Source organism: Strix uralensis, chromosome 2 (assembly GCF_047716275.1).
Source record: "Strix uralensis isolate ZFMK-TIS-50842 chromosome 2, bStrUra1, whole genome shotgun sequence".
NCBI lineage: Eukaryota > Metazoa > Chordata > Aves > Strigiformes > Strigidae > Strix > Strix uralensis.
Genome location: NC_133973.1, coordinates 111,776,743 through 111,803,792, shown reverse-complemented (window position 1 = coordinate 111,803,792; position 27,050 = coordinate 111,776,743). Strand labels below are relative to the sequence as shown.

Here is a 27,050-nt window from a genome sequence, read left to right as displayed (position 1 = left end):
TTAAGAATAATGAATTTTACTTCCAAGCAGTAGAGTGATGCAAATTATTTCATTCCGTAGTAAAGACAGAAAAGCTGGTTGTGTATTGGCTCATGTGGGATACTTACTTTTTCACAGTCTGTTTTCCAGTATGTACTTTGCATTGAAGTATTGTGAAGTAAGGGAAATAGAAAAAACAATGCTGCTTTGAAATAATTTTAGAAAAAAAAGTATCCCTGTATGTTTTTATTTACTGGACAATAGGCAAAAATGCTTTATTCAAATTTAAGGAAGATTATGTGTGTATGTGTCCATAGATATGAATAAAATACATGTTAAATTCATTAATGAGCTGAGTCTGTAATAGGTGATAAAGCTGTAACTAGGTCTGTTTAAAAATGGAGAGCTAATATAATGTAAGTTTTATAAATCGAGATAAAGACTAATTCTTCCCAAGTGTGTGGTCTTTCCAGTGAGTGAGAACATTCATAAAGTTCAATTTAAAATGTACAGAACATTTCTGGAGTTAGTTGAACTCTAAGTAGGAAGAAAAAAGTTGTTCTTGAATAAATCAATGCTCTTCTCCTATAATTAGATTATATTCTAAAAAGAGATCTGTAATTCATTATGCTATATGATTGTACAAATGCATAATAGAAGATGTGATCCTAACTGAAAAACATATTCAAAAGATTTTTAAGCCCATGGCTGCTTGATGAGATATAACTTAAACATCGAATTGCCATGGTTTTGGTATATGTGCATTATTTTTCTTATATTTAATAGGATGTAGATACTGAGAAAAATAATAGTTTAAGTGAGAAAGGAAGTAGGCAAATAAAGGAATAAAAGATTTCTTCTGGCGAAGAAAGGAAATAATGGGGAAAGGGGGCTAAACATGAAAACTAGGGATACATTTAAGATTCGTTTGTAGAGTGGAATAAAGGAAGAATTAGACTTACTGAGTCTTTCCCTTCTTTCCCCTTGTTTTTCAGACTATTCTCTCTTTATTTGTACCTTTCCAAAATGCAGTTGTTGAATTGTATTTGATACTTGTTTATACCCTTCTTACCTATGAAATATATCTGCAACAGCAGCAAAGGCTGCATTCAGCCGTTACAATACATGTATTTTTGTAAGCAGATAATGTTTATATCACTTTGCCAAAAAAAAAAAAAAAAGGTCCAGATGATGCTTGAAGACAGTAGACAGTTATGTTTGTAAAGGATTACTATGCCTATAGAATTTATTTCTTTCTGGTAGCCAACTGGGGGCACTAAGAAGTTGTCCCTTGAATAGCTGTGCTGCCTTTTGTCTTAATGTGTTCTTGAGAGCTGGGAAGTATAAATAGCTTGATTATCCCAGTGTAAGTGTCCTAGGTATCCAGACTACTTTTCTGAATCCTTCTCACCTCCTTCTCTCCTGCACATTCCAAAATCAAGGTTCTCAATTATTTAGTTTCTTTTTTTTTTAATATTAGAAGGGGTTTGTTAACAGGACCATGAGAGAACACTTTGTTTTTTAAACGTCATGTTCCACTTAAAATTTTAATCTTCTAAATTAATAGAATCATCACAGAATGATTTGGGTTGGAAGGGACCCTAAAGATCATCTAGTTCCAACCTCCCTGCCATGGGCAGGGACACCTTCCACTAGATCAGGTTGCTCAAAGCCTCGTCCAACCTGGCCTTGAACACTTCCAGGGAGGGGGCAGCCACAGCTTTTCTGGGCAACCTGTTCCAGTGCCTCAGCACCCTCACAGCAAAGAATTTCTACTTAATAGCTAATTTAAATCTATACTCTTTCAGCTTAAAACTGTTACCCCTTCTCCTATCACTACAGTCCCTGATAAAAACTCCCTCCCCACCTTTCCTGTAGGCCTCCTTTAAGTGCTGGAAGGCTACTATAGGGTCTCCTTGGAGCCTTCTCTTTTCCAGACTGAACAACATGAACTCAATCAGCCTGTTGTCATAAGGCAGATGCTCCAGCCCCCTGACCATGTTCACGGCCCTTCTGTGGATTTGCTCGAGCAGGTCCATGTCATTATGTTGGGGGCCTCAGAGCTGAACACAGTACTCCAGGTTGGGTCTCACGAGAGCAGAGTAGAGGGGAAGAATCACCCCCCTCAACCTTTTGGTCACAATTCTCTTGATGCAGCCCAGGATATGGCTGGCTTTCTGAGCTGCAAGCACACATTGCTGGCTCATAGTCAGTTTTCCATCTACCAATACCCCCAAGTCCTCCTCCGCAGGGCTGCTCTCCATCCACTCATTGCCCGGCCTGTATTTGTGCATGGGATTGCCTTGACTCATATGCAGGACCTTGCACTTGGCCTTGTTGAACTTCATGAGGTTTGCACAGGCCCACCTCTCAAGCCTGTCAAGGTCCCTCTGGATGGCATCTCTTCCCTCCCGCATGTCGACCGCAACACACAGCTTGGTGTCATCAGCAGCTTGCTGAGGGTGCACTCAATCCCATGTCGCTGACAAAGATGTTAAACATAGCCAATCCCAATACCGAACCCTGAGGAACGTCACTCATCACTGCTCTCCACTTTGACATCAAGCCATTGACTGTAATTCTCTGAGTGCAACCATCCAGCCAACTCCTTACCCACAGAGTAGTCCCTCCATCAAATCCATGTCTCTCCAACTTGGAGACAAGGATGTCGTGCAGGACAGTGGCAAATGCTTTGCACAAGTCCAGGTGGATGATGTGAGTTGCTCTTTATCCACCAATGTTGTAACACCATTGTAGAAGGCGACCAAATTTGTCAGGCATGATTTGCCCTTAGTGAAGCCATGTTGGCTGTCACCAAGAACCTCCATGTACCTTAGCATATTTTCCAGGAGGCTGCACTTCATGATCTTGCCAGGCACAGAGGAGAGACTGGCTGGCCTGTAGTTCCCTGGGTCTTCCTTTCTTCCCTTTTTAAAAATGGGGATTTTATTTTCCCTTTTCCAGTCTGTGGGAACTTCACTGGACTGCCACAACTTCTCAGTTATGGTGGATAGTGTCTTAGCCACTTCATCTGCCAGTTCCCTCAGGACCTGCGGATGCATCTCATCAGGTCCCATGGACTTGTGCACCTTCAGGATCCTTAGATGGTCTCAAACCTGATCTTCTCCTACAGTGGGTGGTTCTTCATTCTCCCAGTCCCTGCCTTTGCCTTCTGTGTCTTGGGCAGTGTGGCTGGAGCACTTTCCAGTAAAGACTGAGGCAAAAAAGTATGTTTTCTTAGATTACGTGATGCACCTGCTATTCAGGTGGGTGGTCCCTCAGCTGCCAAGACTGTTAGTTTCATCCTGCTTTTCAGTACTCCGGATAGTATGGAAAATTTAGCAGTTTAGGTCAATAAGATGTTTATGTAATAAAAAGAAATATAGAGTGCTTGTGGTGCCCTGACTGGATGCCAAGTACCTACCAAAGCCATTCTATCACTCCCCCTCCTCAGCTGGACGAGGGAGAGAAAATAGAATGAAAGACTTGTGAGTTGAGATAAGGACAAGATCATTCAGCAGTTACCATCACGGGCAAACAGACTTGACTTGGGGAAATTAGTTTAATTTATTACCAATCAAATCGGAATAGGATAATGAGAAAATAAAACCAAATCTTAAAACCACCTCCCCCCCCACCCCTCCCTTCTTCCTGGGCTTAACTTGACTCCCAATTTTCTCTACCTCCTCCATCTGAGCAGTGCACCTTGGTGTCTGCAGAGTTGTTTCTCTCACATATTCTCACTCTTCTCTTTGGCTGCAATTGCTGTTGCGCATTTTTTTTTTTTTGTCCCTATTTCTTAAATATGTTATCCCAGAGGCACTACCACCATCGCTGATGGGCTCAGCCTTGGCCAGCGGCAGGTCCGTCTTGGAGCTGGCTGGCATTGATTTGGTCGGACGTAGTAGCTTCTAGCAGCTTCTCACAGAAACCATCCCTATAGGCCCCTCGCTACCAAAACTTTGCCGTGCAAACTCCATACAGTGTTTTTTTCTGTTATGATACTATTGTTGTTACCTTTGATTATACTATATGGGCAACATGATAGGAAGGACTTGATTTGTTCACTTGCAGTCTCTTGTGTATGGTTTTGAATTCCTTTGGGACTGTACCATATTGGGAAGATAGTTGAAAGTAGAAGGACTTGTGGCTGTTTGCTTAAATAGATTAAATAATTCAAAAAATTATTTTATATACTTATTCTATAAATTACTAACTGGATTTGCTAGATCACATACACTATACAATAAAGATTGAAAATACTTTTACTGTTTATCATACTAAATAAATGCAATGCCTAGGTCCACCTTAACTTTCTTAAAGGTGATATATATACCCACCTAAAATTTGTAGCAAAGTAAACATAGGCATATTTTCAGTCAGTTTATTATTATTCAGTCAGTATTATTTTCACTCTTTAATATAGGTAGCCCTGTTACAGAGTATATTGCCCACCTATTGTAAATCCGTGAAATGGAAACATTGGTGAGGTGGGCAAGAATAATATTTCAACTCCCGTTCTTCATCTTTTCCTATAAAAGTTTTGTGTGTTTTGCTTTGATCGGTTAATATCTTGTACTCATTTTATTAGTATTTTTTATATTCAGATGGTGACTTTTTGGGTTCCTGTCTGTAACTAGTAGTGTTGCTGCATCTATTTCTTGATAGATTAATAGTTTGATAGGAAGTAGACAATTTTCCTATCAGTTTCCACAGATAGGAAATAACACAGCTTGCTGGAAGTACAATTTGATGTCTTGATTTTTTTATTAGCTTAATATGAAAAATCTGTGAGTTTCCAATAATTCTTAATAATGTCATTTGTTTAATTGAATATCATGGTAGCAAATAAGATGAATGCCAAGTGTATCCTACCTACCTAACCTGTCCTCTCCTAGTGTCTTTCAAGAATTTTCTTGTTTGCCACAGGTGGCGCAGGTATTTAAAATTGAGAGTAAGTACAAAAGTCATCCATTCCAAGGTCATTGCATTTCCTTTCATGCCTGTAATGGAGAGCTAAGGTCCCAGTCCATCGCTGCCTCCAGTCTACAATTTAGAGTTTGCAGAGTTGGGTGCTGATAACCCTCATGCATTTTGAAGGGAAGAAGGCTCAATATCGCACCCAAAATTTCACATCTCTAATATAACCTAGCAGTGCTCAGATGAAATCAGTTGTACTGGAATCTTCCCAAACTGTGACAGCAGGAATGTGACTTGCCAAATCAGACTGCCTGGGCAATAGTTTATAATGAAAATACAGTCACTGTGTCCTGTGGTTGAAATCCTTTGTAAACTTCCAAACTGTGATACCTCTACATACTCCAGAAGATCCAGGAACTATTAAGGGTGGCTAATTTATGACTGGAGTCTGTATTCCAAAATGTTGTCTGTAAGCAGAGGTGTCTAATGACTTGCCTCTAGTTCTCCCACGCAATACCTATTCATCTGACTTGTGTTTAGTGGCATCAGTTTGGATGAAACTTGTTTAATAGTCTTTTCCTACTGTCCTCATCATATGAGAAAAAGAAGTAGAGAAGGGAAAAGAAGGAAGTAGTTTCCCCTTTCTCTCCAACAAGCTTACAGAAACAAAAAAGGTAGTTAAACTGGAAGCTAAGTAAGCACTTTAGAGAGCTGTTGTAGCACATGGGAGCTTCCTCTCCATCCCCACCATCTGTCCATGTCTCTTCTGCTCTGAATTTATATTACCTCCAGACTGGTTAGGGGAACCCTTCTTAGCTTTGCGACACACAGGCTTTAGCAGCCATGACTACATAAATATGAATGAATGAATATGAGTAATTAGTAATGTAGCAGCAGAGCAATTGATTGCATTAAAACATGCACAAGTGTTTGATTTCATGCTTTAGTAGTGAATAAACCTTGATGAAAATCCCTTTTTGCATTCCCAACCTTTATCATAAGTGCAGTCAAAACAGTTTCTGAAATCCATGCTTACCCTTTGTCCTTTGATTTTCTTCCTGAAGGAATGAAGTAAGGAAGTGGATATCATCTCCCATATTCTGTGAATCAAAATATCATGTTAATATATTGCTAGTGCTTCTCTCTGAGGATTTCTAAGCCCATAGTATGAAACATTTTTAAATATTCTAATGAAATAACAAATTACTTCATGAATTACCCAAACTCATTTAAAACTGTTTGCTAACAATGAGATGTAATGGACAGCCAGCAGATGAAGAGAAGTAATACTAATGCTAATACCAATACTAATAATTATTATTATTTATCTCAATACAGCCACTGTTGCATTTTGAATTGAAGTTAAGGGGCAAGTACCTTAGGAAATTTTTGTTTAAAAAGAAAACATTAATTGTTGTTATATGATTTTGCTTAATATCATTTTATCTGTTTATACTAAGATTGATTTTCAAAAGTTGTCATATTAACAGCCTGTGATGGAGTTAATCATAAAGTCCTTTTGTCTTGTTATGGAGAAGCTGGAAATACACATGGAATTAGTTTATAAAGGATCCTTCCCAAAGATAATCAGACAGAACAAATACCTGTATCATTCTCTTTTACATAGCCTCTTCAAGTTAAATCATCTGTTGTTAATCAACATGCTTAGATCTTTATAGCTACATGCCTACTGTAATTAAAGGTGCCTTTTGTAAAGCACAGTCCAGATAACTTTGTAATACACAATCCAAGATGAAACTTAAAGTAAATTTTTCAGAGAAAATTGTCATGGAAAATAGTAGACTAGAGAAATTGATCTATGTAGTGATTTTTTTTAAAAAAAATAAATAACAACAAAAAAAGACCAAGACAAATTTCACTTGTATCCTAGTGGTGCAAATTCTTGACTTTTAGGGTTTTCTTTATTCCTCCAAAGCATTTATCTGACTTTATTTGAATAAATGACTAATGTTCCTCATAGGATGCTTCATTTGTAAGTGAAGTCATTGAAACTCATTTCATAAGAGTAGTTTATCTAAATTGTCCTGTATTTTAGCTCCACAAAACAGTAATAATTGTTTGCTTAGTGGGAACTACCAGTCAATTTAGAAGTTGACAAAGGTGGATCTTTCTTGTTCAATGATTGTCGTAGCATGTAGACTTTATAGTCCTGGGATTTCCACTGTGAGCTGCTTTTATGTGTAATATGAAAAGGTTCTTTAAAATTACCATAGATATAAATGGGCAGTGAAAATGAAGTATTTATTTTTGTGTGTGATTATTCTTATTTTTAATGAAGAAGGAAGTGTCATGTTTTGGAATTTTGAAGACTTATCTACAGAAGCCATTGGTTTTGTGAATATTTGTAGTATATTTTTTATTTAAGGAGTAACATTGCATGAGTGTTGACTGAAGATTGTGACACTGAAATGTAATGTTGAAACATAATGATGCGCTACTGAAACATAATAGTTCTGTTTATATATTTAGATAAATTAAATAAGCTAGATGGTATTTATAACTTCACAGTGCACATCATAAGAATAACTGTCTGGATTATAAAGGTAGGGACTTCACAAATATAATAGTTATGTATAGACCTGAAAGGATACTTAAGGACATCTTCCAGTCAGACAGTGTATGCTGTGAACACCAATTCTGTGCTTCTGTTTTATTTATCAATAAAAATATATTTTTGTAAAGTCTTCACAAGGGACATGTATGTTTAAGGGGAAAATCAGGCAATGCTGTAACAGTGTAATTAATCTTCAGTTTTTTACATAACAGTATTCTAGAGACTAACTGTCTCTACAATATTATAGAATAAGGAGTATCATAACCATTGGCAACACATTATTTTTTGATCTGCAGCCTTTTTTTTCCCACTTCTTAATAATGGAAAACTGCTGGAAAAATTTTGTCCTGAAATTAATTCTATTTTCAGTAGAAATCCTAATTCTGTCTGACTTAGTGTTGGTTGTCATATATACTTCCATTTTGTATCTGTATCTTAGCTGCACTGCAGACAGACTGATCTGTTCTAGGCAGGGTGTGGTATCGAGGAGATGTAGGAATGGGCTGAAGTATCCTTTATATTTGCCTTTGTATCTAGGGGAGTTGAAAATAGGCAAGAATGGAGAGAAATTTTGTATGGCAGTGCACAGAATTTTGCAAGTTTAATGTGAGCCCTACAGCAATCCGATGCATTTTAGTTACTGGTAAGTTTGTTAAATTCTGTTTGAAAAATTGTTCATCTTAGAAGACAGTCTTCTAATCAATATTATTTCCCCTGTTTCAACAGCAACGTTTTTAAAAGCATAATTTTGGCAACCTGGTTCTGCTGATAAAAAATTTTATATTTAAAATCTTCATGTTTAATTTATTTTCAGCTGCCAAAATAACTACATAAATTGACTGTCCTCAGAAATATGTTAAAAGTTCTGGATACAGTCCTCTAAATTAGTCAGTTCTCTAGAAGACTAAATTCTTAGGATGCGATATTAAGGTGAAAAGATCCATTATGTCAGTATGGATTTTTATATATATATGTATATATGTGTACACACACACTTTTAAATGTTTGCTTGAGGTCAGTCTGAACATGTGAGGAAAGAGAAGTTGAAGAGGTTGAGAAAGCTTATTTGAAAATTGTTAACTGTTGGGACTTTTCCGGCAGGTTGAATGCTCTGTAGCATAAATTGTGTAAGATAGAGAACAACATGTAAAAGCAGTGTTTTGTGCAGTTTCATTCCCTCCTTCCTCCTCCAGAAAAGTTTTACCTCAAACAGGTGAAAGCAAGATTTCTGGAAAAAAATCAGACTAAGCATGTAATCTGTTTTCTCCCTGTCTCTGATCATCATCTTCAGGTAGTAATAGCTTCAGTACTGTACATGCAGTGAGATTTTTAAAAATACTTCTATTTTAATTTTACAATTTTTCTATCAGTTAAAATATTACAGATGTTTTAATTACTTCATTTCCTGCATAATGATGCGGACAAACGGCTAGTTACATTTAATTATGGTGCTAATTTCTATCAATACTGTGGTCCTATACAGATTCACATCAAACTTCATTGTGTCTCTCTCTATGTGACTGCCAGGTGGTTCTCCTTAACTGCTGCTTTTTCTGGTACTTCGAATTTTTTATGTGTTGGAAGGTGTAAAGTGTAATGATTCATTCATGTGTGCTATTCCAAGATTTGAATTACTATATGCTACAGTCAACTCTGTTATTTATGGTGTCAATCTTGGATAATGCAGAAGGATTAGAAGCTAGAGTTACTGTTTGCAGACCTGAGCTGACTGCAGAGCTGGCTTGTGGTGTCTTTGTGTCTGGTTCAATAGATGCTAAAAGCTGTTTTGGATTTAGGAAAAGGCATAGCTCATTCACAAAGTCACTGGCTGAATTAATATGTTTTACTGGAACTAGAAACATTGGCCTCACTTTGCAGTGACAGCTGAGGTAGATCTGTTCAGAGCTAATGGGGGCAGACAGGATTAATTAGTTCAGCTATACCCCGCATAAAGATGGTTAATATCTAAAAAGTGATAGTTGGGCTCTATCTGGATCTGAATTAGTAAACTTTGTTGATTCAGTCTTTCTTGCATAGAACCAGCTTGTATGTTTCTGTTTCTGCGGCATGGTTAAATATTAACTAGCCAGTGATTATTTCTGAGTTGACGGGTGTGTTTTATGTGTTCTTAAAAGGAGAGAAAAATCTTTATTGTTATGATGTCATCGTGTCTTCTATTATCCAGAGTCCTATCAGAATTTCTAACAATTGCATAGAGGTTGTATTAATATGAGATAAGAATAACTCCAGCCCATGAGTTTCCATCTGAGTTCATAGAATGGACAAATAAACTGCAATACAAAGAAAAGGGCTTTTGATAAATCGCTTATAGAAGTGGAAGTAGAACCTTTTAAGCTTAAGTCTGGTGCCATGTTCATGCTACAACAATCTTTTAAAATCCATTTTAAGAATGTTTTTTGACTTTTCAATACAATATTAATAGTATTTATTATTGTCATTTAGGTCATAATCCTGCAAAGATGTATGCTGTTTCTTAACTTTATGCATAATTGATTGTCCTCCTAAGTCATAAGGTTACTCATAAAGGGTATCTATATGGAATTTTCTTTGACCTATTCAATTTTTTTAAAAAAGTTTTTAAATATAAATCTTCAATCCTTTACATGAGCTTCTTATGGATTGTCATGTAGCAAAAATGATGAGTATCTTATTTTAGATGACAAATACAATAGAAACTTTCAGTCAGGGTAAAGAAAAAATTGATGCATATAACCTGGTTTGAAATTGATGTGACAGCTTGACAGGCTGTTTTGATAAAAGCTTTGAGTACTGTAAATGGATATTATCTGTGTTCTTTTACTGCTGACACTCTGTGAAGCATTCTCTTTGTGATTTGAGACTGATTATTGTGACCATTCAACAATGAAGCAAGACAAGGCACTATTTCATGTTCACAGCATGTACTTTGCCTACACTGTGTACTTTTCGCATGGCAGCCTTGTTCACCAAATAGAATAAATCTTGTTTTCCTCAGCACATTGATTATTTTTTGGTGCTGGCATGGATTAACCAATCTCAACATTTATTTCAAAGTAAAAGATTGTAGTTGGAGAGCAAGTGAACCTTTAGCTGAGTAGATACTGTAAATAAAGTTGAAATTTATAAAATGCAGGTTGGACGTTTCCTTTAATTCATTTTTCCATAGCTGCAAAAGCCACAGTTTTCACCCTTGCCTGCACCCACCACCTGTGTGAGAACTTTCATGGTTGAAGATATATGTCTGTAGAGCTAGGAACTGTTACACCTATTTTATTTTTAGAAAAGGAATAATGACTTTATGTAAGCATTTTATATGCAGTATAATGCATTCTGTCTACCTTGTGGAGATATTTGAAAAATCATTTTAAATATTTCATTTCTGTCATAAATGTGGTGGGTTTTTTTCTTTCTGCCTTTCCTCTGTGTCTTTCAGCAACAGATGAGCGTATTTTTGTTTCCCACTTACCACCCAAGAGTTGATCGTGACTTTTGGTTTTGCTTTGCTGCATTGATCTGTTGTACGTTTCCGCTGTTGGCTTTCATAACATAGTTTCATTTTCTTGTCAAGTCTGTCCACTTAAGTCTTTCATATACCTTCTGTTTCTAAACTGTAGCCTTTTCTGAACACTTTTTTTTTCCCCCTCCCTGTGCCTTCTGAACACCTCACTTACAGATACTGCTGGCATGGGCTGCTGGGTGATTTCCATGTGGCCTCTGGAGTCTTTGTTCTTTCCTAACTGGATGAAAGTGATTCTCAACCTTTATTGGTCAGGCCTAGATATTATTCTCATATTTGGTTTGGAGAAACTATGAAGGAAGCTCTCCACTCTGCTGTTCCACTGTGGTTTGTGGTGGGCATCATTGCCTACATGCATGTTCAGCCATGTTATGCCTCATTTCTATGGTAGTAATAACTCTAGGGACTGAAAGTGTGGAATGATGATATACCTAGTGGCTGCAAATTTTGCTGTTTAGCATAGATAGGCTGGATGGTAAAACGGTTGACATGGCCCCTGCCTGCATCATTCTAGCACTGTCAGCTGTATCCCACTCATCATCTCCTGCCTCTTCCAACTGCAACACCTTTGGCTGGAACTATAAGCTGCAGGACTGGATATTTAAAACCTGGGATAGCCCTGTTCAAATCATGAGAGCTGACAAAATGATTTTGCACTTCTGTTTGAATATGAATTCCCACTCCTACGGTTGTAATATGTGAATAATCATTAAAGAAATTTGTCAACAGAAAAAGTAAGATTTGTGTTATTTCAAGGAATTGGTCACCACTTTAAGTCTGTTTCTGTTCACTTAATAGCTGGTGAATATTCAGAATGTAACAGATTGATTTTTCTACATTTGTAATCTGAAAAAATACTTGTTCTTTATGTGCAGTGCTACCCTATTGGCTTTCTTGGTTGAGCTTCTTAAGAGTTCAGTAGCCATGCAAGAACAAATGCTTGGTGGAAAAGGCTTTCTAGTCATTGGCTACCTCCTTGAAAAGGTATGTTTGGAGGTTTTTTTAATCTTTGTTCTTAGTATTTTAACTGTCATTGTGATATTTTCAATCACTTAACTCAGAGGACTGGTGGAATAAAATATATTTGTGATATAAAATATTTTTGATTTGTAATACTTACAGATTGTCTACAGGAGTCTTTTCATCTTCCTTATTATTAGATGCCAATATTCAAAGAATCAGTTTTCTGGAGTTGATCCGGTTTGTCTAATTTATGCTTTTACTCTAGATCTGTTTGTGAATCACTTTAATATATTTTCATTTGTGTTTCTCCACTCTCTGTCCCCCAAACTCTCATTTAGGAAAGTTCACTTGTTCCCAGTTTGTACAAGCATATCACAGACATGTTATAATTTAGGTTTAAATTTCTTTTTTTGTGTACATTAATAAAAATTAAGTTAATCCTTTGTGGCTCAGTTCTGAAATTGTTGAAATAGTTGCTCTGTGTTTTGAAGAAGCAAAACACTAAAATAATTTCATTTCTGAAAGAAACAGTCGCAAGGGGCATTCCTTTTACTTGCTTGTTTTCAGACATGATGAGCAGTTATAACAAAACTGAGGTTCAGTTCACATGCTTGTCTGAGGAACATTACCTGCCTCCTGGCCCAAAGCCCTCACAAAACCCTGTTACTGTGATTTAATAATCTGAAAACAAACTACTGTCAGCTGTACTAAGATAGTAATACTCTTGCGATTGAATCTTATGGCTCTGACATTCTTGAAAGTCTGCTACTGTATTTTTCATTAGCATGTGGTCAGTATAACAATCATTTGAGAAGAATTTATGACCAGAGCTTTGTGTTGTCTGATGGTAAAAATTAAGTAACGATAATCTCACCTTTAAAAATTTACTGAATTTTGAAGAAGAACGATAAATAATTTCTCTCAATCTGCTCCCTATGTTATTTTCAGTGAGGGAAATAAAGCCTTTCTACCATAAGAATTTACCTTCACTGAAGTAATACCTAAAAGCGGATTATTTGTTTCTATATTTTCTGTACTAAGCAAGTGTGATTTAGAATGTCAAAGAACTAGTCTAAGGTGGTTTGGGTTTTTTGGTTTTTTGTTTGGTGTTTTTTTTTTTTTTCCAGTGGTGGGTTTTCCTGTGACATAACTAGAATGAATTTACAAAGCTGTGAGCTCTAATTCTGTAAGTTATATACAGGCAGGCTAGTGAGCCCTCATGGGGGCTCACTTTCTCTTGAGTATGCACCCCTTTCTCTTGAATAGAGCACTATGATTTATGCACATTGAATACATTAATTTAGAATGTTGTACATGGAATTTAAAAAAAAGTTTGCATACTATTCTAATTAACACCTGCTGCAGTCATTAAACTCGGGGTATGTGAATATTTAAAGGATTTTGATTGATTTCTGTCACAACATAATTCTTACAGCATATGCTGTTTTCTGGGGTTTTTATGCTATATTCTCCTTAGCTGCAGTTTTTCAAAAGGATGCATTTTATTTTTTCAGTATATGCTTATATTCAGTTGGCACACACGGCAGGAAAAAATCCTTTTGTTTCCTAGCCAGGCTCAATTTTATTATTTGTAAATTATCTGTTGTTCATTTTCATGTGATCAAATACTTCAGAGAGGACAGAAGGCTTTTTTTTTCCGGCTTGGACTTCAAAATAAAATTTTTGTTTTTACTAGTTGCAGACTATTTATTGTGAATTGTGATGTACAAACCAAAGGAAACTCAGCATCCACGCTGAACTTGTATTACTGACAAATGGACTTCACTTCTAAAAATAACAAATCTGCATAGTCCCAGACTGTACTTACAGCATTAAAAGTAATTGGAACATTTTGTAGAGAATGCAAGGGGAAGGATGTTTAGTGGTTTTTCCTATTAACTTCTGTTAACTTAGTATATAAAGAAGTCAAAGTCCGCATGTCATGTTACTGCATAGGAGCAGGTCTCAAGAGTGATTTTACAGCACATGCTATGAAACTGAAGGACTCTCTTGAAATTTGAGGAAACCTTGAACTCAACTCCTTCAAATACCTACTTATGTTTATGAAACAAAAGCAAGTCTACCTGTAATGTGTATTCACATAAAGTTTCAGCAAGACGCATAATTAACTGAAGAATGAGTTAAGGACTTCAGATGAAATTCTCAAGGCACTGTGCTGGAAATGTAGAATCCTGGCTGGTTTATAATAAAATAAAAATAAAGAAAGCAAAAAAAAAAAAAAAAAAGAAAGAAAAAAGAAAGGATTTAACCTCAGTTATTGATGATTATTTTTAACCTGTTAAATGTAGCCATTAGAAATGAATATTATTAGAAAGAATAAGTTGCTGATAATTTTTTCTTACTTTCCTTTCATATTCAGTGACATAAAAACATACAACTTTGCATGTATTTAGTAAAGATGAGCCTGGTGAAAATGTAACTTCATATTTCTCCTATAAGTATATTAAGGAAGAAGGTTTATCTTTGTTCTTTCTGATTATTTTTCCCCAGTCATCTAGAGTTCATATAACCAGAGCAGTTCTGGAACAATTTTTGTCATTTGCAAAATATTTGGATGGATTGTCTCATGGAGCACCTCTACTGAAGCAATTATGTGATCACATCCTTTTTAATCCTGCTATCTGGATACATACCCCTGCAAAGGTAATTGTACACTTGAATGACGTTACGACTCTCCTACAATGAAGTGAAATACTAATGTTCTTTTATACCACAGTATTTAGGTTTTTAATTTTTTTGTTTTAAAACATGGTAATAGCAAAGATTTTTTAGATCATTAAGCCTGCTTAACTATATTCTCCAGTGTCTTTTATAAGTTCCTAAAAGCATTTACATTCTTGCTTAAGGTTCTGGATAATTCTGTTAAAAGAGTGTTTCTAGAAACCCAGTCCCTTTTTCAGTGGTTGCATTACATTGTTTTCCTAAAGATTAAGCATAAAGGTATGTATTTTTAATTGTAAGCAAAAGGTGAGATATCTCTTGTTACACATTCACATAAGCTTTCATTTTAATTTAAATTATGTGTTCTGGTTTGATAAAAACTATAAAAAGTTATTGCTTATCTCTGGTGATAAGAAATTATTTGTTTTCCTAAGTAATCACAGTTGAGGAATGTGGACCAAAATGAAAAGAGGCATGTCCTAAAATCTGAAAATATATACTTCTAGTATAAAAAGACAGAATAGAAAGCAAACCAGTACATTTATCATCACCTAAATCATAGAATCAGAGAATTTAGTTAGGAAGGGACCTCTCAAGGTCATTCCAGGTATCAGTCCAGTCCCTGCCCTAACTAAAGTTGTAATTAATTTTTAGCTTTTTATGTCATGTCCAAAGTAAATCCTAAAAAAATTTACAAGTTAAGGTGACTAATACAGAATTTAAGTTTATGTGGGTAACTGTTTCATTCTTCAGGTGCAGCTGTCTTTGTATACCTACTTGTCAGCTGAATTCATTGGAACTGCTACGATCTATAACACTATACGCAGAGTAGGAACAGTACTGCAGTTAATGCACACGCTGAAATACTACTACTGGGTGGTTAATCCTGCTGATAGCAGTGGAATTACTCCTAAAGGATTAGGTAAGTACACTGCATAAGAAAGAAAATATATGCATTTCTTGTATAGGAAGATTTATGATGTAAATTTGTGAAAGCTCCTTGGATCTGTAGACAAGGAGGTAAGTAAATGGCAATAGTCAGTACCAATAGTCAAAAGCAGAAGGACTATGCAAGTACTATTGGTATATCATAAACCTCTGATGGTAATTCCTTATGTTTATATGTATTCCCAGAAGATTCCAGCTCTGGTCTTCCCTTGCACAGCATATGCTTATGTGGGCATACTTTTTAGGAAATGTATTAAAATCACTGATTTTTTTTCTTCTATGAAGAAGAGGAAATGTTAAGTGTATTTCATATGCCAAAGAAAGCTTTGTGGGGTTTGAATGAATGGTAGTGTTAAGTGACCTTGAAAATAGAGTGGAAACTTCCAGTTCTCACTGCTGAGATCTCTGAAGCTGTATTTCTAGTTTAATAATACCTTTTCTCTGCCCTTATAAAATAGGTATTGATTTAGCTTTGCTTATAGTCATGCGCTTTGCTTAGCTCAGGAAGCATTGAATGACAGCAACAACAAAATACAGTAATACATATTGGCTAAACACTGCGTGTAACAGATGTGTATTAATCAGAGCATCAAATCATTCTAATCCTATACACTCCAGCTGTAATGTCATTACATTTAGCTGACTACTTGTGTAAGCAGGGACGATTTGGCTGAAAGTCTCTTAAAAAATTAATTGATATGAGACCTTATTAATTATCTTTACTCTGTAACTATTACTGTCATGCTGAGAAATTGAATAATTGGGGGATGTTTTAGTCACATATACACATATTTAAGAATGTGACATATATAACATGTAAGTTATTGGATAATTCTCCGTTTGTGAGCTGTATGCATAGGGTTTTTCTTCAATATTTTTTTTTAATAAATAAAAATGGAAGGAACAATTCTTATCCTCAGTTAGGAATGCTAATAGGCAGTGAAGCTGTAACCTGTTGAGGCTCACAGAAAGAGCTGCTGTTGGAGCTGGGACCTCATTAGTAGTTCTCTCATAGTATGATATTAGATGAATGATACTCTTAATAAAATTATTAAAATTTGCTTTAAAAAAGTAACAAAAGCACACTGTTCTCTGTTCATTTGAATGAAAAGTTTGTAATATCAGATTTTGAAAATTAACTGTGCTGGTTACTTAATTAGCTTGAAATTTTTGTCAGTGATAAAATATATTTTCCACTTACACTGATTCCGGATTCCCTCTGCCAAAATAGAAGTTCATTTTTGGTACCCACAGTGGAGGTGTCTTCATCTGAGCTAGACATATGCTGATTATAGACAGTGGAATGCAGGAGTCAGTTGCTTGAGTATGGGTTTCTAGCATCATTTTAGTCTCTCTCGAGCATCCCACCTTCCTTTCAGAAGGATGCTGATGTCTTGTGCATCCTGCATTAAATCTGCTTGTTCTGTGTAGATATTTTTGATATCTTATGGCATGTCAAATCACACTGATAAGTATGTTTTGGAAGCTGTGTCCTACCCCTAGTCAACAGAGCCTTGAGAGCTATTTAGTTTGAAAGGTAGTTGCTCTCTAAACTCTATTGGATATATTGATTAGACCTCCATTGACTTCAACGGAAGGTTAGAAGCTGGTCTCACGTGATGGCAACTACACTGTAGATGTCTGAAATTAGGGTATGAGCTGAATCCTACCCTAGGACTGACCTTATCCAGCTTCATGCTTTCAGAGCTCTACTCCACTGAGGGTTACACCATGGTGCTGCATAGGCACAATTTTACCATCAGACATGTTAACCATATCTGAGCTCAGTGAGGAATTAGGATGTTAAAAACTCAGCTGATCAGCTTATAATATGTTCGTTGTATTTGTGACTGTTGAATGACCAGCTGTTGGGAGGTAAAGTTTTCAGGTGACAACCATATTTACACCCGAAGAGACCTGGAAAAATACTCAACTAGTTAGAGACTATAAGTCCGATAATATTATCTACTTGTTATTGCTGTAATTCTTTTCGAGTTTTGGTTTTTTTGCAAGGGTTTTTTTGAGGTTTTGATTTTTTTTTTTTTATTAAAGAATTCCTGTACTTCTGTGTCATGATACTAGTACCTAACAACAGTTTGAAAATGTATTGCATATTACAGACTTCCCTCTGGCTAGGCTTGCTCTTTTGTGGAAACAGTGTGACATTTCTTTCTGTAGGAGGTATGACTTGTTTTTATCTGCCCAGATTTGCCTCTCTGCAGTTAGCTGTATTTTTGGAGTATTTGTATGTGTAATGCCAGTTGAATAGCTACAAAAAAAACATATAATGTATTTATCAAAATCTGAACAGAAGGTACACTGGGACACAAAATTAGGAATGAGAAATGAATCAGTTAAGTCTAAATTAGCATACATATGGCTGTTTTTCTTCCCTACCTTTTCTTTCATTCTTACCTACTTTAAGGATATCGTACATTCTCTTCTCATTTCTGTCAATTCCAGACAATATTCTGTTTTTCTCAGGAAGGCAACCAGGTAGGTCCCTGAAAGGTAATCAGATAGTGAAAATTACTGGTTGTTTGCTGTAGCAGTATGACAACAAAAATCACAATTACTAAGGTCTTCATACAGTAGTTGGGAAGGTGTTTGAAAAACTGTGAGGCCATGCAGATTTTCAAAATACATACTATTATTCACTGTATCTGAATTTTCTCCATTTTTTTCTTGTTAGATTTATAGATAAACTTGAATTGTTTAAAGGTTAATACCAACTTTCTTCCTTGTTCCTTATCCTCTTCCTTCCTCCCTGTTGCTAGACTGCAGAAAGTCCCATGTAACTGATACAACTATAAGAAAGTATTTTGTACTACTCTCTTTCCTGTCTGTAAAAATGGCTTTCCTTATGTTGAGCTTAAGAATGTTGGCTTATCTGGGAGGAAGATCAGTGACATAGCAATGGATGTGCAAATCCAGCATAGCTATGGAGTTTTCTCCATGCAAATCAGGACTAGGACTATTTTTGCTGTTATTTCACAGGTAGCTTCTGCTTCTGATTAATACAGCTGTAATAACTGTGCTGATTTACAAGCAAATGACTGTGGAAATATAAAAATTGCTGAGGTGATGGGTTGCTAAATTTAATTTCATTTTAACTTCATTTCACAGAATCAGAGGATCATCTAGGTTGGAAAAGACCTTGAAAATCATCTAGTCCAACCATTAACCTAACACTGAGAGTTCTCAACTACGCCATATCCATAAGCACTATGTCAACCCTACTCTTAAATACATCCAGGGATGGGGACTCCACCACTTCCCTGGGAAACCCATTCCAATGGCTAACAACCTGTTCTGTAAAAAAATGCTTCCTAATATCTAGTCTAAACTTTCCCTGGAGCAACTTGAGGCCATTACCTCTTGTCCTATCACTTGTTACTTCGTTAAAGAGACTCATCCCCAGCTCTCTGCAACCTCCTTTCAGGTAGCTGTAGAGGGCCATGAGGTGTCCCCTCAGCCTCCTCTTCTCCAGACTAAACAACCCCAGTTCCCTCAGCCGCTCCTTGTATGACATGTGCTCCAACCCTGCACCAGCTTTGTTGCCCTTCTCTGGACAGGCTCGAGTAATTCAATGTCCTTTTTGTAGTGAGGGGCCCAAAACTGAACACAGTAATCGAGGTGCGGCCTCACCAGTGCTGAATACAGGGGTAAGATCACTTCCCTGTCCCTGCTGGCCACGCTATTTCTGATACAAGCCAGGATGCCATTGGCCTTCTTGGCCACCTGGGCACACTGCTGGCTCATGTTCAGCCAGCTGCCAATCAACACCCCCAGGTCCCTCTCTGACTGGCAGCTCTCCAGCCACTCCTCCCCAAGCCTGTAGCGCTGCTGGGGGTTGTTGTGGCCCAAGTGCAGCACCCGGCATTTGGACTTATTGAAACTCCTACAGTTGGCCTTAGCCCATCGCTCCAGCCTGTCCAGGTCTCTCTGCAGAGCCTCCCTACCCTCGAGCAGATCAACGCTCCCACCCAACTTGGTGTCGTCTGCAAAGTTACTGAGGGTGCACTCGATCCCCTTGTCTAGATCATCAATAAACATGAGTGGCCCCAAAACCGAGCCCTGGGGGACACCACATGTGACCAACCGCCAACTGGATTTAACTCCATTCACCACAACTCTTTGAGCCTGGCCATCCAGCCAGTTTTTTACCCAGCAAAGCATGTGCCCATCCAAGCCATGCGCAGCCAGTTTCGCCAGGAGAATGCTGTGGGAAACGGTGTCAAAGGCCTTACTAAAGTCAAGGTAGACAACATCCACAGTCTTTTCCTCATCCAATAGGCAGGTCTCCCTGTCGTAGAAGGAGATCAGTTTTGTCAATCAGGACCTGCCTTTCATAAACCCATGCTGACTGGGCCTGATCATCTGGTTGTCCCACGTGTCGTGTGATGGTACTCAGGATGAGCTGCCCCATCAGCTTCCCGGGCACCAAAGTCAAGTTAACAGGCCTGTAATTTCCTGGATCATCCTTCTAACCCTTCTCATATATGGGCATCACTTTGGCTGATTTCCAATCTGTCAGGACCTCCCTGGTCAGCGAGGACTGCTGGTAAATGATGGAAAGTGGCTTGGCGAGCACCCCAGCCAGCTCCTTCAGCACGCTCAGGTGTATCCCATCCGGTCCCATAGACTTGTGTATGTCTGTGTGATGCAGTAGGTCACTGACTGTCTCCTGGATTGTGGGGGAGTCGTTCTCCCAGTCTCTTTCTTCTGGCTGAGGAGGCTGGATTCCCTCAGTACAACTAGTCTTGTTATTAAAGACTGAGGCAAAGAATACATTAAGCATGTCTGCCTTTTCCTCATCACTCATTGCCATGTTTCCTCCTGCATCTAGCAGGGGATGGAGACTCTCCCTGGTCTTTCTTTTGCTGTTGACATTTTGCTGTTGACATACTTATAGAAACATTGCTTGTTATCCTTGATTGCTGAAGCCAGATTAATTTCTAGCTGGGCTTTAGACCTCCTGATTGTTACCCTGCATAGCCTCACAGCATCTTTGTAATCATTGTGAGTGGCTAGCCCCTTCTTCCAAAGGCCGTAAACTCTCCTTTTCTCCCTGGCTTGCAGCCAAAGCTCCCTGTTCAGCCAGGGTGGTCTTCTCTGTCGCCAGCTTCTCTTACAGCACCTGGGGACAGTCAGCTCCTGTACCATTAAGACTTCCTTCTTAAAGAGTGTCCAGTCTTCCTGGACCCCTATACACTTCAGGACCATCTCCCAAGGGATTCTGTCAAGCAGGTGCCTAAACAAATCAAAGTCAGCCCTTTGGAAGTCCGGGATGTCAGTTCTGCTTAGCCCTCCCCTGACCTCTCTAAGAATAGAGAACTCTATTATTTCATGATCGCTGTGCCCTAGTCAGCCTCCAACTGCCACATCATCGACCAGTCCTTCTCTGTTCACAAAGAGGAGATCCAGCAGGGCACCTTCTCTGGTTGGTTCACTCACCAGCTGTGTCAGGAAGTTTTCTGCCACACATTCCAGGAATCTCTGGGACTGATCCCTATCTGCTGTGTTGTATTTCCAGCAGATGTCTGGGAAGTTAAAGTCTCCCACAAGAACACGGGCAAGTGATTGTGAGATTTCTCCTAAGTGCCTATAGAATATTTCATCTGCCTCTCTGTCCTGGGTGGGTGGCCTATAATAGACTCCTACTACAACATCTGCCCTATTGGCCTTCCTCCTGATTCTAACGCAAAGACACTCCACCCTGTCTTCGCTATACTTGTGCTCGAAGTAATCATAACAGTTCCTAACTTACAGCACCACCCCACCGCCTCTCCTTCCTTGTCTATTCCTTCTAAAGAGCTTGTGGCCATCAACTGGCTCACTCCAGTCATGGGAGACACCCCACCATGTTTCCATGATAGCCACTACATCATAATTTTCCTGTTGCATCATGGCTTCAAGGTCCTCCTGTTTGTTATCCATGCTGTGTGCATTGGTATAGATGGACTTCAATTGGGCTGATGTCCCCAACACCTTTTTTCATTTAGAGGTCTTAATTCCAGCCTGACCTTTCACAGATGTTACCACAGTTACTGATTCATCAATATCCCTTGCATCTTTGTTGTGCTGCATGTCTCCATCCGTTGCCTCCACTGAGATGGCCAGGTGAGGGTCGTCACTGGCACAACAGCCCACAAACTGTGGTAATCTTCCCTGGGGCTTATATCAGGGAGTTCCAGTTTTGTGCCCTTCCCCCTTCAAATCTACTTTAAAGCTCTCTCAGTGAGCCCAGCTAACTCCTGCCCCAGGATCCTATTCCCTCTCTGGGACAGGTGCATCCCATCTTTTGCCAAAAGGTCTGGCGTCCTGTATACTAACCTGTGATCAAGAAATCCAAAGCCCTGCCGGTAACATCAGCCTCGGAGCCACAAGTTCATCTGTTGAGTTCTCCTATAATCGTCATCCATCCCTGCAACTGAAGGGATGGTAATATCATTGCTACCCACCTGAAAAACCAAGAGGGGGTAGTAGTCCTTAGGTCTCACTAGAGTGGGGAGTTTTACAGTGAGGTCCTTTACCTGGGCCCCAGAAAGGCAGCAGACCTGCTTGGGTCCAGTCTGCATATTGGGCCTTCGACACCCCTCAGAATAGAGTCAGCCATTACAATGACCCTTCTGGGGTTCTTTTCAGAATTGGTTTTAATACACGGTCTAGGGCAACCCAGCCTTGGTGGAACTTCATCTTCCTCCTTATTTGGCTCATTTTCATATTAGATTTTTATCAAAATCAGATTAATTACTTTCAATTGATAAAATTCCTGAAAACTTTTCAAAATGTTTAATCAGCTGCATATTAAATCACTTTTCTTCACCAGATGCTCTTTCTTTTAACATTAAATGCAATTTGCCAATGTGATATGCAGGCCTGGCTGATTCAGGTTTATAGTCTTACAATACTAGAAGTAGCTGTAGTTAATATGCTTAGTGCTTTTTTCTTTCCAGCTCAGTTTTCAGTAACTCATAACTTCACCAATCCTAATATTTAAGAAAAGTTAACTGTTCCAGGATTTTGGATTTGTGTTTTTATTAGCATGCATGCAGTCACATGTAGCTGGCAAACCTATCATTTGTTAAAACATAGAAAAATGTGTAAAAAGAAGTTTGTAAAAGTAAGAAACTTACACTGCATTTTAAGTAGCATTTGGTAAAAGAACAAGACCCATTGTCTATGAACAGTAATTTTACTGTAAGAAACAGAAAAATGCATAGTGTGAGGAAATGGCAGATCATATTCTCTTATCAGAGTCAACTGAAACGCTAAGCTAACTTGACATCAGACTTTTCAGATCTGAAGAAGACTTTAATGGAAATCTTGACAATATCTGAAATTTGACTGCTTATGTTACAGTGCCTTCAAATAATTTGCTGTCATTAGAAAGTAAGCTTACTCATGCATTTTAGTAGTGTGATGCTTTTTTGTCTTCTAGGCATATCATTTTTTATGCAGAGATACTAATTTAACATTAGTAGTTTGATTTACTATTACTTGCAGACAGTTACTCTGCTTCAAGGTTTTATTGCTTTCCCGTCACATAATAAAACACAGTGTGTGGTTTTTCTGTACTGACAATTTCGTATACCTTGTTTAAAGCCATTGAAGCTTCCCATTTGGCTAATGCTGTTTTCTTTAAAAAAGGAAACTTTCCCTCTTGCATCTCCTGGTATTCAGCTTATAAAATAGGAGGTGTAAATGTTTGAAAGTATTTAAAAGGCTCAAATATTTGTTTCAAATTTTGTTTTGTATCTTCTTTTCCATTATTGCTCTCCTGTTTTAAGCTGGTTTATCTTCTTGGATTCAGTATACTAAATTTGTATTGCTTTGTTTCCTTCTGAAGTATTAGAAACACTTTTTCAAAAAGTATACTTATCAGCTTGCTTGATGATTATTCTTAATAGTTTTTACATTTTAGATATAGATCCACATAGTGGAAGCAAGTTTTCTGTTTAAAATTATAAGCTTTACTTACTTTTTTGTGTTGTGTTTGTAGGGTTTTTTTTAAAATTAAATTACCAGTTATAAATAAGTGGCAGAGAAAAGTGACTTGTGTTTTATTAAGACCATATAAAAGTAAACTTCTGAAATAATTCTTCTGTCAGGAAGAGCAGAAAAAATCAAACCAATTTCCACAGGAAAGAATCTCTAAACAATATTATATTTTACATTTTACACTTGAACTATGGTTATAGCTATTCTCTTGAATTGCCACTTTCATGCCTTTAACTCATACAGAATAAGATGTGAAATCAGGAGAAGATGATAGCGTGGCCCAACAGTTGCAGCATCTAAAGACACAGTGAAGCAGGCAATTGAGTAAAAATTATTTAAAATTACATCACTTCTTTCCATAATTATTTCATTTTGTGGATTTTGGGAATGAATAAAAAGATAAATGGGGAGAGATTTAACTCTGTATCTTGCTGTGGTAGATGGTGCATTTCGATGATAATACTTCAAACTGCGAGAGACATCTTAGCATTATGTTGCCAGTCTTTGTTCTTTTTTGATGTTTCATCTTTTAAAAATACATACCAGGCTTATATTTAAAGAAAAGCCAAGCTGTGATTGTCTTTCAGAAGGGGCAAAACACACATATATTTAATATCAAAGCAACAGAAAAAAAATTAAATACGCTTTTTTATTTTCATCTTTGGATGTTTACTAACTGTTGGATAGTTTAATTTCTTTATTAACCCTTTTAATTAAAAATAAAACATTTATGCACTTAAAAAATTCTTTATGTTGCTGAATTAATTTCATGTACAATTTCTGTAAATTTAAGAAAGAACTTATTAGACTCCACCACGATATTTATGCCTTGAAATATCTTTATTGGAATTACTTACCAACTGCATGGCATTCTTTGAAAATACTGATGGACCGGCAGCGGTGCAGTAATGAGAAAGCATAAAATGAAGGCAGTAACAGAAAAATAAACTAAATATTGTGGAGTTTTTTTTTCCTAAGACAAAATAACAGAATGCATACTGTTAACAACACTCAGAAATTTATTGCAGTAAAGGTATTTTGGACCTTGTTGTGGAGCATCGCTATGAAATACTTGCAAGGTCCTTGTTGTATGAGAGAAATGTGCATTTAAGTTCCAGACTACTGAGTAGTGTAGTTCATTCTTGAGCTGTTGGCCAAGCATTTATTTTTCTCCACTAGTGTTTCCTGTGTGCTTCCCAACTCTTACTCTGAATGGACCTTTATGAGATCCATCTTGCCTCCTGCTAGAGAATGTGTGGTTGTTAATGTCCAAGTTAACTTACGTTAAATAGAGTTTTCAAGAACATTTTTAATGCCCAATGTTTTTGAAGATGAGCTAGAAAAGTGGGAATTGTGAAATTTATTATAAGGAGAAAGTAAGTATAGTTTTTCCTTTTGTGGATAGAAAAAGTTGCAGAGTTATTTCGAGAGCTGGGTTAGAGTGGAACTCAGTTCTCATTAGCTTTGCAACAGTTAGAAAAAGTAGATCCTTCTGTGATCCACATAACATGCGATGTTGTTTATGCATGCATGGAGATCAGATACTTCTATCTGTATCATGTTTTATTAATTTAAGGAGTAGAAAAATCATGCTTTTCACATATAAAGAAGCCAGATGGAAGAATGTGTTTTGTTGCTGGTAACACAACGTTTTATTTCCAAAGACAGGATTAGAAATCATTATTTTTGTTATTCAAAGTTCCCAATCATTTTTTTACACCATTACTGATTGTACTTTACTCTGTGAATATGTTTACTTATTCCCTCTTAATTAGTTCTGGTTTATGCCCCTATAATTGCTCTGTGCTGCAAAGATGAATTGAATAATTTTTTTTCATTTATTTTTGTCTGCATAAAGCTGGCTAAGTCTCATTATGAGTGTATATTAAAAAAAATCTGATGCAAAGCATGTGCTATCTGCAATAAATACATACATAAAGAATCTAAAAGCTGGAAATGATTTAGTGACTCATCCTGGTGTGAGATAAGGGAAGCATCCTTTCTCTTTGCCAGTTAACAAGAATGTAGCTATTTTGGTTTAGGGGCTTATGGTTGCTGTACCAAATTTTAAAAGGATTATCTTTGTTGTTGATTTGGTTTGGGTTTGGTTTTAGTCTTTAGCAGTGCTTTTTATCAGTTTCTGAGTGATGGTGACACTGAATTGTCTATATCTAGTGATGGGCACAAAGATTAATAAAGAAAACTACTTTTCAATGTTTGAGTTGAAAATCAAGATCTACGTGTCTCTATTTACCTCAGTACAATGCATAGTCATTAAACCTAAGTATAATGTATATTTTTTAATTACAGCATAAATTATACCATTGTTTGGTCAATAATGCATTTTTTAAAAATAAATCTTCAACTAATAATGAAGTTATTCAACTAGTAATGAAGCTCTTCAATTAGTAATGAAGCCAAAAAGTGTGATGACATAACAGTTATAGTGGCAAATCCATTTTATGTAGCTTTAAAACTTCCCAGATTAATTAATTCCATTCAATCTGTATCATATGACTGTTCTGTTACTATTGCTGCAGTCCTTTCTTCCACTCTTTGTAGCTGCCTAGTGATTACATAGCCTCCAATTTTTCCAGTGTCTTACTTTTCTCTACTGGTCCTCTTGATTTTTCAAACTAATGTAGTCTTTTGGGTAGAGGTTGTCCCCTTTTTCTGATTCTAATGCAGTGAAGCTTCAAGACAGAACCAAAATACAAGAGGACAACCAAATACTGGAGGACTGAAGGAAGAAGCACTGTTTTGCCTGCTTGGCATATAACCTGCAAGCAACACCTCCTTCAGTATCTTTTGGATGTTGAAGAACCCTTTTCAGGGTTCTCAGATAAACTAGTGGCTATATGAATATGAAGTATGAAACCTGGGTATCTTTAACCAAGTTCCCAGTTACTTTGGGATATCTCCTTTTTAATCCCTCCTTAAAATTTCTGTTACAGAAATGCTTTGCAGAGCTCCCCATTGCCTTAGTGTTCTGTGTTCTATTTCCGTAATTAGAGTCTTCCAGCAAAGACAAAATGCCTCAGTTTTTAGCCCTGGTTTTCAGATATTGTCTAATATTGAATCCCAATAAGATGTAGGAGGGAAGAGGGTGTGCAAAGAAACAGATTTCTGTGATGCAGTTAGAGAAGTTGAATCTGTATTTGAATTAGGGAAAAAGATAGCTGTTGGCTAGAAGCACACCATTGCCATAAAACCATATTTAATGTAGTTGCAGCTAGTACTTACTTCTGTTTCTACAATGGGAAATAGATGTTCTGTGGTGCTGTTAGAATGTATGGTTATAATCCTGTTTCTATATCTTTAAAACTTATGTGATAGTTTTCTTACAACAGTATCCGTACTGTTTTTACACATAGGTGGGGAGAGGTTGAGATTTATTTGCTTCTTTCTGAAAAGTACCTAATTCTCCTCTTGCCACTTCTAAACAGGGAAGAAAACTGAGAC

General features: G+C 37.2%; 1 protein-coding gene across 10 annotated transcripts in view; it reads left to right on the top strand.

Moving 5' to 3' along the window:
• Positions 1 to 27,050, top strand: part of NBEA (neurobeachin) — a 514,855-nt gene that overhangs the window by 132,051 nt on the left and 355,754 nt on the right. For all 10 annotated transcript variants that reach the window (XM_074859829.1, XM_074859824.1, XM_074859821.1 and 7 more), the window contains exons 11-13: positions 11,867 to 11,975; positions 14,466 to 14,618; positions 15,390 to 15,558. In XM_074859829.1, coding sequence (XP_074715930.1) covers positions 11,867 to 11,975; positions 14,466 to 14,618; positions 15,390 to 15,558 — 431 coding nt within the window. The remainder of the gene's footprint in view (positions 1 to 11,866; positions 11,976 to 14,465; positions 14,619 to 15,389; positions 15,559 to 27,050) is intronic.